Source organism: Mchenga conophoros, linkage group LG1 (genome assembly GCF_057382185.1).
Source record: "Mchenga conophoros isolate Kocher_MC1m ecotype Shallow Benthic linkage group LG1, M_conophoros_male_GT1.1, whole genome shotgun sequence".
NCBI classification, from domain to species: Eukaryota; Metazoa; Chordata; class Actinopteri; order Cichliformes; family Cichlidae; genus Mchenga; species Mchenga conophoros.
In genome coordinates this window covers 202,093-214,296 of record NC_140526.1, presented here as the reverse complement: position 1 = coordinate 214,296, position 12,204 = coordinate 202,093, and the positions used below count along the sequence as shown (strand labels likewise).

General features: G+C 43.4%; 1 protein-coding gene across 1 annotated transcript in view; it reads right to left on the bottom strand.

Moving 5' to 3' along the window:
- Positions 1-662: 662 nt before the first annotated feature.
- Positions 663-12,204, bottom strand: part of LOC146582636 (usherin-like) — a 57,276-nt gene continuing 45,734 nt past the window's right edge. The window contains exons 13-14 of the mRNA XM_085279518.1: positions 1,734-1,826; positions 663-907 (exon numbers count right to left, since the gene is read on the bottom strand). Of these exons, the coding sequence (XP_085135644.1) occupies positions 663-907; positions 1,734-1,826 (338 nt within the window). The remainder of the gene's footprint in view (positions 908-1,733; positions 1,827-12,204) is intronic.

The window sequence follows — 12,204 nt, the reverse complement described above, 5'->3', positions numbered from 1 at the left end:
AGGTCCAGTTGGGAGACTATCAGAATGACTAAAAGGTAAGTAGAGCTGGCAGTCATCTGCGTATAGATGGAATGGCACTTTATACTTTCGGAAAATCGCGCCAAGAGGCAAGAGGTACAATGAAAACAGTAACGGCCCAAGAATAGATCCCTGTGGCACACCCCAAAGCAGAGGGGCCACAGAGGATGAAGCCGACCCCAACTTAACACAAAATGTCCTATTTAAAAGATAGGACTTTAACCACAAAAGTGCCGAACCAGTAATTCCCACACAGTGCTGTAAGCGGGAGATCAGCAAATCGTGATCCACAGTGTCAAATGCAGCTGTCATGTCCAACAAGACCAGCACTGCATATTTACCACGGTCTGTCGCTATCAGGATGTCATTCAATTGTTCTGAACTGGTCCCCGGGAAGCGGGTTCAAGACCAGAAATCGTTCTGCAGCAAATCTGTTAATGAGAGTCAGATTTCGTTGTTGTTCTTTTGGGAGCGAAGACAAAAAGTTAATTAAAGGAAAAAAACATGAGCATTTGGGAAGACAGATTTCGCTTTTTTGTATAACATTCTCAGTTGTTTGCTGGAGGTTTTTTCTGCGTCCTGGTGCCTGTTATTGATTCCCAGCGACAACACTACCAATTTGGTGTTTGGATGAATCTGATCACCTATTTATTAGTCTGCTGTTTCTCCGTGACGTTCTGTCTCTCTTTCTCGTTCTCTATTATTTGAGGAGTGAAGCCCTGGGAAGAGCTAGGTCTGAATGGAGATGCGGCCAGGTGGTAATTTTTGGGTTCAGATGAGGTCTCCACACTTTGGTGTTCGGCCACACTGTGGTCAACAGACCCCCTCATCATCATGTTGTTAGTTTTATTTCCCACCAGCTTTGCCCGGCCATTTACACTCCTTTCACCTTTAGAGCATCAAATCAAATCAAAATTTATTTATATAGCACATATTAAAACAACAGTGTTGACCATAGTGCTTCACAGTCAGTAAAAACATGAGAAAATTAAAACAAACAATAGGTAACAACACAATAAGCTAGAACAGCCAACTAGTTAGAATCAAAGGCCAAAGTAAAAAGATAAGTTTTAAGACGTGATTTAAAAGACTGGATCGACTCGGCAGTACGAATATGAACAGGGAGGTTATTCCAGAGTCTGGGTGCCACAGTTACAAAGGCCTGGTCTCCTCTCGACTTCATTCGAGACCTAGGTTGTGCTAGGAGCATGTGTTTGGATGATCCAAGTGCTCTGTTGGGATTGTATAAGTGGAGTAGTTCAGAGAGATAGCTGGGCGCTAGATTATTCAGAAATGTAAAAGTGAACAAAAAATTTTTAAAATCTATGCAATATTTAACAGGGAGCCAATGCAGTTTGGCTAAAATTGGGGCTATGTGTTCATAGATTCTCATACCTGTTAAAAGACGTGCAGCTGCATTTTGAATTAACTGAAGCTGGTAAAGAGAAGAGTATTGGAGGCCAGAGTAGAGGGAGTTACAGTAGTCCAACCTGGATGTGATAAATGTGTGGACAAGCTTTTCAAGGTCCTTTAAAAAGGAAGGAATGGCTTTGCTTTAGATATGTGACGCAACTGGCAAAAGCTGTTTTTTACCACAGTGGAGACCTGTTTCTCAAGTTTAAAAGAGCCATCCAGGAACACTCCAAGGTTCCTTACAGTGAGCGAGAGATGGCTAGAATCCAAACTTTGAACTCCCCCAGGGGGCGCCCCTGTACCGTCAGCTAGAGCTCTGGCAGCAGAAGAGTAGGTCTGATTGATAATCTGGGACCCGTCACCGTGGGTCTGTATCTCCGGGCTAGCCTGGAACACTGACACATTAGAATAGACATTTTCAGTCTGATGGAATGAATGAGATTTAGTCACAGTCTGTTGTTTTCTCTGTGCCTCAGATCTAGTTTTTACTTCGCTCCTATTTGCTCTATCAGTAGGTTTTCTCCAATTTGTTCTGGGCTGGACAAAATCATCATCTGTCTGAGGAATCGGTGGCCCATGTCTGCATGTTCCTTCCCACTGCCTCCCTAAGTTTCTCCGTGGGGGAGGAGGGTCTGATAAATGCTGTAAGTTTTAATATCTGTCTCCTCATTCCCTTAGGGGGAGTTTGGGTTAGAATAGCTTTGTCAATGATGTTCTTGTGATGAATGGCCTGTATTAATTTGAAGTAACTTTTGCTACCCGTCTAGTATTTACATTCAACGGTTGGTATACAAAATGATGATTACGTCGCGGACCTGTTTGTCCCCTCTCTCCCTCCCCACTCTCCCTCTGAATATTGCTGTGGTGTTTTCTGGCAGATGGATGACCAAAAGAATGTTAAGCAGCATTATAGAGCTTGACAGCTGCTGGTAAGAACGACCTAAAGTTTAAAGATGAAGTTTCTCTCAAATCTGAAATAAAGCTGATCCTTCTCTGTCCTCACACACTCGGCATCTGAACTACTACCCTTACATTTGTCACGTTTTGTTCATGTAGTGAAATATATTTTGGGGAGGATTTTACATGATGTCCGCAAACACAGCGCAAACATCCACACCTTCCCAGCTGATAATTAGAGGAATTATAAGAAACAGCTGTGCAGAGGGAAGTACAGGAAGAAACAGGAGAGAGGAGACGGTTATATCTCGACTTAGATTCAGACACACTGGTTTGAATAGCAAATTCTTTTTAATAAAAAAACACTGTACAGAGTGTGACTGCAGTAAGGAACAGGAAACAACACATTTTATTGCATTGTCAGAAATATGATATTGAAAGAAGACAACTGATCAAAAAAGCTGAACAATATGAGAGTGAAACTGGACATGATTGATTTATTTCGTACAAACTACATAAGTGAAAAGTATCAGGCTGCACTTTGATTTTTAAGGCAAACCCATTTGTGCGGGAGGATTTGAATTTTGTTTTTGTCATTTTGGTCCACACTCCACACCATTTGGTGGCTGTAATGCACCATTTTGCTGTGAAGGAGGAGGAGGAGAAGAAGATGACGACATCATTTTACATTCCTCTAACATCCAAGGTGGCCCAGAGCGTGAAGCAGCTAAGCACTGCAGAGCAATTTGATGTCTTCAGGAAAGCTGCTCATTTTACTATTGCCCTTCAGAGAGTGGATCATGCCACGCTACTTCTGTGTTGTAGTAGCCTTGTTGTCATTTTGCAAACGTTTATGGACTGCCTTTGGACTGACTCCTTGTTTTATGGTCTTTTACTGTGAATTGGTTGGCTTAGGGTTAATCTAGCAAATGAATTAACAACAGAGTGATTTTAGATGTTTTTGAACTATAAGATGATAAGCTGTGTGTCTTTTTCATAACAGTGACATGGTTGTATTTACCTTAATTGAAAGAGTCATCAGTCGCGGTAAACCCATCAACAAATAAACTGGAGCAGCTGGGCTAAATAAAAAGTGTGTGTGGGGGGGGGGGTGTTTGAGGTCATGTCCAGCAGGTGTGTGGGCGGGAGCGTGACGCAGTCGCTCCACCTCAAGACACTACTGCGCAGACTCTGGCTCCAAAAATGCTGGGGGGGGGGTCCCACGAAACTTCAGAAGCAGATTTGCGTCGCGGAAACATGTCAGTTGCGCGACCTGTTTGAAGCACAGATTAAAATACGCACTGAAGTTTGTGTGGTGCATTTTGTGCATTCGCGCGTATCACGTCTACCGCTCAAGTTGGAAAAATCTGACCTCCAGCGTCAAGTCGCGCCCTGACAACAAATCAGGAGCCTGGTGATGTGATACTCTGACCTAGTTCAAAGGGGCAGGTCCTGCCAAAGCTATTCACTCCTCATTCAATATGGAGGAAAGGCTCATCAACGCTGTAGCCAACCACCCGGAGCTGTACGACACCAGCTGCTTTCTTTACCGAGAATTTTAATATTAGTTCAAATGAATTTTTGTAATGACTAATATCTCAGTTGTACTACACAGCAAATATTGACACACAACTTGACACATGTAGAATTTATTTCATATTATACTAATGAAAAAAATCTGCTACTTTATAGGAACATAGTGAAGACCAATTATTTAAGAGAATAAAGAGAGGTTAGTTTATTTTGGAGGCAAGCTCCATTTATTAAGAAAATTTAAAAAAGGCAGCAACGTTCTTTAGAGGTTTGTGGGTGGCTCTTAAAAGTGCCGTTGTGGGGGTGTCACTGGGACTTCAAATGGGCTGTTCTTTTGGCTGCCAAGATGCTGCTCCCTCCGCCGAGACGTGGGCCATGAACTTCTCCCTCACCACGACAGCCTCTCTGGAGTAGTTGTTGGCTGCTACATGACCCAGGCCTTGCAACGGCTCCACCACAGCAGGTGCCCCTCTCTCATCCAAACAGTGCAGAAAATTGTTATCATTGCAAACACTGATAACATAGCATAAATTGAATTAAGGAGGACTAAGACTTGATGAGACCTTTTCAGTATCACAAGAAATATTATAAACAGTCATCTCCATACCACAGTTTGCTATCAGTAAACACAGACGGCATTCACTGATAGCATACCACATCCATGTATAAACTGATAGTTTAGCATATATTAGCACAGGTATCAATAAAGGACTACCGTATTAAACACTTTTACTAACCACAGGCAGACAGACAGGCAATCTGCAGGTGGGATTGAGCGCCTGTAGTTGGTGTCTAGGCAGGCAATGCTTGGACCGACGTGGGACAGCAGCTCCTCAAACTGTGCGAGGGACAGACGGTGTTACTGCTGAAAGTGGCTGTCATCCATACGCAGCTCCTGGAGAAACTGCTCCTGCTTGTGGAGGGCCTGATGGACCCAGATACGGTGAGGACGTTCTTTACGCCGCTGCTCTGCTCTCCACAGTAAATAGAGAAGGGAGACTCTCTCTTCAAATGCTAGCCTGACAGCTGCCATCTTGCAAACATACCATCTGGCACCACTTCCTCCCACATTTCCGCTTCATGCATGTGAAAATTGGATATTTTAAAGCGTGACCAGTTCGCATTGGGCGCGCATCGAGGCGCTTTTTGGTCGCATCTATCGCATTCGGGTTAGGGTTAGGGTTTATAAGTTACACCTTAAAGAATCTATCCTCTTGCTAAATGACGTGGAAAAATGCCAGAACAGAGTATTTTTCACACCTCATAGCTTCAAAAAAGAAAGATCCTAAATTCTTGTTTAAAACAATTAAGAGTATTGTTTCTCCTGATGCTCCTTGTGCACCAGTTCACTCAACGTCCGACTGCAATGAGTTTATGAACTATTTCAAAAATAAGGTCATTGCAACCAGGTCTAATATCGCTCCATCATCTTCTCAATATCAGACTTTTAACTTGCTCTCCTCTGATACTTGGTCGTCTTTTACTCCTGTTACATTACAAGACATCAGAGGCCTGCTTTGTCATATAAAACAGACTTCAAGCCCCTTGATGTCTGCTTGTGAATCTATCTGTTTAGTTCTGTGTCTTGTCTGGTTCTGTGTCTGAGTTTCCTGTTTTACTTTGAAGGTCTCCGTCTGATGTGAGTGTGTTCAGTTTACATTTCCACTATCCCGTCAGCTCTGATTTTTCCCAGCTGTGTTGCCCTCCTGTCTCTCATCCCCTGATTACTGGTGTGTGGATTTAAGCCCTGTGTGTTCTCTTGCCTGTTGCCGGTTCGTCTGTGTTACTCCGTGTCAGTCCGCGTTCCTCGGTGTCCTGCTCTTCGTCTGCCTCTCATCCCTTTGTCGTGTGCTCCCAGGTCTGTTATTTTAGTTCTCCCAGTTTAGGTGTCTTCAGTTATTTGTCATGCCCCACTGTTTGTTTGCCACTACACCTTATAAATAAACTTCACTAGCATTTTCATCCACTGCTTGCATCTTGGGTCCTCTTTCCTCCACACCACACGGCTTGCCTTCGCAGCCGTGACAGCAGAGATGTCTGAGTCTTCCAAGTGTTCAGTAAGTAAAGATCTAACTGCCTCCAACGTGCCTGCAGCCAACCTGGCTTTATAGCGCTTTGTCATCCAATTGGCTGCGACCTGAAAAGGTGTATCGTCCCATGTTGTATAATGATGATCTACAATAATCTTAGCGTAATGTTCCTGCAATATGAAAAGGGTATTTTGTAACCAGGGTTAGGGTTAGGTATTTAGAGCTTTGGCTTAGTTTATTTCAACTGAAACTTTATTGCACGGTTAGGTGTTAGGAAACTAAAGCTTAGATGTTTTTAATTCAAACTTTGGTGCATGGTCCTAGGAATTGCTGAATCATCCCATCTCCACTTTCTCCGCTCTTCTCCTTCTCCACAGCATACTCTTCTTCTTGGGTGCATCTTGTACCTCCTTCCATATGTTGTCAATCATAAAATCGTCCCCCAAGGTCTTTATTACCCACAGGCCATAAGGCGGTCTCATTGAAAGTTCCAGCAATGTCACCAATATTAAAAAAATGGTCCCAAAGCCATACTTCTCCCATAGCTCCCTGGAGGGGATGCAACCTCCAAGAGAAAGGATTTTTTTTTTATCGTTTTTGATTTTCTTATTTATTTTCAACAATAATCACACTCCATGCAGTTAGTAGTTATAATAAGTCATCACACTATTAGTGTTATACTCTTCATGCAGTTCTGTTATGGGGACTTATGGCAATCAGGGAAACATACACAATATCGACAAGTAGTCTTTATATATGTGTTTTTTTTTTTTTTTTTTTTTTTGGTGACAGTTTGCTTAGAAATACAAATATGATCTGTTCACAGAACTTCTATGTTATAAAGCAAACAACAGGTTTTTCCTTTTGGAACTTTCTTTATTTCTCACCATACTTTCAAAGCCTGACCTATAATTCTAAAGATTCTCCCTCCCTCAGACATTGGAGTCTTGATTGATTATTCTGGACCATATACTGCATATACTTAATATTGACAACATCAAAGAAATACCAAAGGTAATTAAAAATTCTACACCCACAACAAATTTTTCACAAATGACCATAAACCGGAGAGTCTGTATAGTTGTCTCTCAGGCAGGCACATTCAGGCCTGTTGGCCTATAAGTTTTCAACCTGTCAATCCATATCCTCTCCATTCTCCTCCGCTGACCGACCGACCAGCCCGGATTGGCCTGTAGGCCCATGATGCTCAGGGCCTCCTCTGTATGTTCCCTGAAATGAATTGCCACTGTGGAGCGCGGCTGATCCGCCCGTATGGCATACAGATGTTGCTGCAAGCGTGCTCTCAAACAGGCCCCAGTTTCCCCCACATACATTAACCCACAACGCCTACATCGTATTACGTAAATCACATTCTTTACCTCAAGAGAAAATCTGCCTATGGTCGCCCAAGAAGCCCCACTGTGTGGATTGTTAATCATATGGCTATATGTTAAATAGCCTTTGAGTGTATCAGGCGGTTCTTTTTCTCTCCCCCCCAGTTTGGCCCTAACCAAAAGGTCACCCAGGCTGGGATTCTTCCTAAAGGCCTTAATAAAACGGACCTCGAACGTGCGGCCCCGAGCTTTCATATCATCAAGGTTCTGTTGTATACCGTCAAGGAAGGATTTGGAGTTCACATGGAACGTGCTGACAAAAGGTAAGATGTTCTCCCCTTCACCTTCATCCCCGATGGCGTTTGGATCAAAGGGAGTGCCTTCATCATCCTCCCCGCGTTCTCTCTGAGAGCAGAGGTTCGAGATGGTATCCTTATATACTCTTCTCAACATGGACCGTGAGTAGCCCCTCCTTTTCAGACTCTTAAACAATATGCGGGTAGCATTATTGAAATCCTCCCTTTTACTACATATCCTATGAAACCTCAATATTTGTGACTTTACAATTCCTCGGAACGTGTGAGGTGGATGGTAACTTGATTTATGTAAAAGTGCGTGCGTATCGGTGGGCTTGAAGTAAACCCTCGTATGTAGCCTCTTCCCTTCCTCCCCCCCTCCCCGAAAAAGACCGTCGTGTCTAAAAAATTGATCTCAACATGGCTGTACTCATATTTTAGCTTTATTGATGGGTGGTGTGTGTTTAATGTCTGTACAAACTGATGGAAAGCATCCTCCCCGTGTGTCCACGCGCCCACAATGTCATCTAGGAACTGCAAATAAAATACCGGCTGTAACGGGCATTTGGCCAGAGCCTCTCTCTCCCATTCGCTCATATAAATGTTCGCATATGAAGGGGCATATCTTTGGCCCATCGCCGTGCCCTCCATCTGCAAATAGATTTTATTCTCAAACTGGAAGTCATTATTAACCAGGCATATTTCTAGCAGCTTCAAAATCTCCGCGTCCGGAAGCGCAGCCTCTGGATAACGGCGGAAGATATTGCTAACTGCCCTCAGACCCATTTCAGTATTGATGTTCGTGTATAAACTATCAATATCTATGGTGAATAAAAATGCATTGGTGGGCACTGACATAGAGCGAATAATATCTAAAAAGTGATACGTATCCTTAAGGTAGCTCGGGTGTTTATTAGATAGCGGTCCGAGAAATGAATCAATATACTGCGACACATTGTATGTAGCGCTACTACAGTCCGAGACAATCGGCCTCCCAGGTGGGACTTCAAATTTGACGGTCCAGGTATCAGGGCTCTTATGGATTTTAGGGTTAGGGTTAGGGTTAGGGGGTTAGGAGGAGATAAGGTGAGAACTCGATTGCCGAAGGCAAGGGTTAGGGTTAGGGTTAGGGGTTAGGGGTTAGGATGAGTGTTTGGGCCCCTCCTCCAATTGGAGGCGGGCGGTGCACGGGCCATCCCTCGGTAAGGGGTTAGGACGATGGTTATGGCCCCGTCCCCCCTGGGGGGGACCGAGGAATGCACGGTCCTTCCCTCCTGGGCCCCTCCCTCCCCGGTCCCAAGAAGACCAGTCCTGGTCTCGAGATTGGGGTCGATAAGTATCGGGCCGCATACGGGAGCGACCCCTCCTCCCATAGCGGACCTGCTGCCACCCCTCATCAGCCATGATGGAGGGCTAAGTAATTTTTTTCAATATTTTTTTGTTGTTTTTTGTGTTTTTTACTTTTTTTTAATTTTTTATTTTTTATAAAAACCCAAAAAAAATAAAATAAAAACCAAAAAAGAGAATAAAACCCTTAAAAACTAAAAAGGCCCTGAAAAGGGTTAAAAACAAATCAAACGTGTGCCACTGTGGCGACGTTTCGACCAAATGTGGTCTTCTTCAGGCCTGGGCACACTCCAAACTAACTGAAATACGTCTGCTGCAGAAAAAGCGACTGTCTTCGTCGAAGGGCAGCGAAAGAATGAGCCTGGCCTGCAGGCTCATCCCTTAAATAAGCTCTGGCTCCAAAAGAAAAAGAAAAAGAAAAAGAAAAAGAAAACCCCACAGTACAAATGATTTTAAACGTTTTTAAACCTTACCCACAGGATTTTAATGAATTAAACCTACACCATATGAACTGATATGAACTAAATGGTGCGCATATATATAAAATAAAATTACTATTTACACAAAAGTTTTTAAACTCAATATTTACACATTCATGACAAGTATTTATTTATTTATTTATTTATTGTGTTACATATTTTTTTATATATTTTTTTACCAAGTATTTAACAAAATAGTGGGGATGGGGGAAAGGGGAAGGGGATGGGACTAGGGTTAGGAATAGGAGTAGGAGTAGGGAAGGGGGTTAGGGTTAGGGGTTAGGGTTAGGGGTTAGGGGTTAGGTGAAAACAGGCCACCAAGGGCCTGGCAGGCACTGACCATCGTGGGGGCCGAGGGTTCTTGCCGGGAGGTGGAGACCCTGCCCGGGTGTTCCAAAAATTGCCCATATCTTGGGTTAACTGTCTTGGGGCCGTCGCGACGTTTCGGCTGAGTTGTGCCTTCTTCAGACTGGCCCGGTAATAATGACTCTTTTTATTTAGGTTCTTTCTCTTCCTTTTATTTAGGTTTTTTCAGGTAAGTATATTTTAACTTTACTTTTTCTTCTTTTTTTAGGTTCTGCGACAGGTAAGTATTTTTTTACTTTATTATTTCTTCTCCCTTCTTTTTTTAGGTTTTTTTCTTCCCTCTTTTTAGGTTTTTTTATTCAAAGTTGAATTTCAAACCCCCCCCTGGTTAGGGTAAGGGTTTGGGACAGGCAGGGGCATCTCCCACCCCCACGAGGCACGGGCAAAGTTAGGGGTTAGGTGAAAACAGGCCACCAAGGGCCTGGCAGGCACTGACCATCGTGGGGGCCGAGGGTTCTTGCCGGGAGGTGGAGACCCTGCCCGGGTGTTCCAAAAATTGCCCATATCTTGGGTTAACTGTCTTGGGGCCGTCGCGACGTTTCGGCTGAGTTGTGCCTTCTTCAGACTGGCCCGGTAATAATGACTCTTTTTATTTAGGTTCTTTCTCTTCCTTTTATTTAGGTTTTTTCAGGTAAGTATATTTTAACTTTACTTTTTCTTCTTTTTTTAGGTTCTGCGACAGGTAAGTATTTTTTTACTTTATTATTTCTTCTCCCTTCTTTTTTTAGGTTTTTTTCTTCCCTCTTTTTAGGTTTTTTTATTCAAAGTTGAATTTCAAACCCCCCCCTGGTTAGGGTAAGGGTTTGGGACAGGCAGGGGCATCTCCCACCCCCACGAGGCACGGGCAAAGTTAGGGGTTAGGTGAAAACAGGCCACCAAGGGCCTGGCAGGCACTGACCATCGTGGGGGCCGAGGGTTCTTGCCGGGAGGTGGAGACCCTGCCCGGGTGGGTTAGGGTTAGGGTGTGGGGAAAGAATAGGCCCGGCTATGCCGGAACCTAGGTGCACGGTCCATCCATGGGACTGGTATTGGTGCCCCCTGATCAAAAAATTACCCTAAGCGGGTGTAGTGCACTGTGGTGGGCCATTCGCGACGTTTCGGCTTCTCTGAGCCTTCTTCAGGCTTGGCCCACCCGCTTCTTGTGTTCAATTTCGCCACTCTGGGCCTTTTATACTCTTGCTTTTCATTTCTGTTTTTCTTAACTTTTTCTGTTTCTTATTTTTTCTTGTTCTCAGTTTTTTCTGCTTTAGCTCTCCCTTTTTCTATCTTTTTCTGTTGTTCTTTGTTCTTTCTGTTTTTCTTTATCTTTCTCTCTGTATTTCTGTTTTTCTTTATTCTTGTTCTTTATTCTTTCTGTGATTCTTTATCTTTCTCTTTATATTTCTGTTGTTCTTTATTCTCTCTGTTGTTCTTTATCATTTCACTTTATTTCTCTTGTGTTCTTTTCTTTATTCCTTCTCATATTTCTTTAAATGGCACCCCCTTCTTTTTAGACATCCCGTCCTGTTCTGTATTTTTCTTTTTCTTTATATGGCACCCCCTTCCTGTAAATCCTTTCCTTTTGTACTTTGTCTTTTTTTCTGACCTTTCTTGTCTTTTTTCTCTTAGCTTAGGCTTTTAGGGCTCCCTTAGTTAGGGCTAGAAGGGGAGGGGGGAGGGGGGGCAATGGGGTTAGGGTAAGGACAGGGTAGTGGGTGGGGGGCTCCCCACAATGAGGGAGAGAGGCAATGGGCAGGGGCACCACCAATCCCAGGAGGCACAGGCTGGTTAGGGTGTGGGGAAAGAATAGGCCCGGCTATGCCGGAACCTAGGTGCACGGTCCATCCATGGGACTGGTATTGGTGCCCCCTGATCAAAAAATTACCCTAAGCGGGTGTAGTGCACTGTGGTGGGCCATTCGCGACGTTTCGGCTTCTCTGAGCCTTCTTCAGGCTTGGCCCACCCGCTTCTTGTGTTCAATTTCGCCACTCTGGGCCTTTTATACTCTTGCTTTTCATTTCTGTTTTTCTTAACTTTTTCTGTTTCTTATTTTTTCTTGTTCTCAGTTTTTTCTGCTTTAGCTCTCCCTTTTTCTATCTTTTTCTGTTGTTCTTTGTTCTTTCTGTTTTTCTTTATCTTTCTCTCTGTATTTCTGTTTTTCTTTATTCTTGTTCTTTATTCTTTCTGTGATTCTTTATCTTTCTCTTTATATTTCTGTTGTTCTTTATTCTCTCTGTTGTTCTTTATCATTTCACTTTATTTCTCTTGTGGTCTTTTCTTTATTCCTTCTCATATTTCTTTAAATGGCACCCCCTTCTTTTTAGACATCCCGTCCTGTTCTGTATTTTTCTTTTTCTTTATATGGCACCCCCTTCCTGTAAATCCTTTCCTTTTGTACTTTGTCTTTTTTTCTGACCTTTCTTGTCTTTTTTCTCTTAGCTTAGGCTTTTAGGGCTCCCTTAGTTAGGGCTAGAAGGGGAGGGGGGAGGGGGGGCAATGGGGTTAGGGTAAG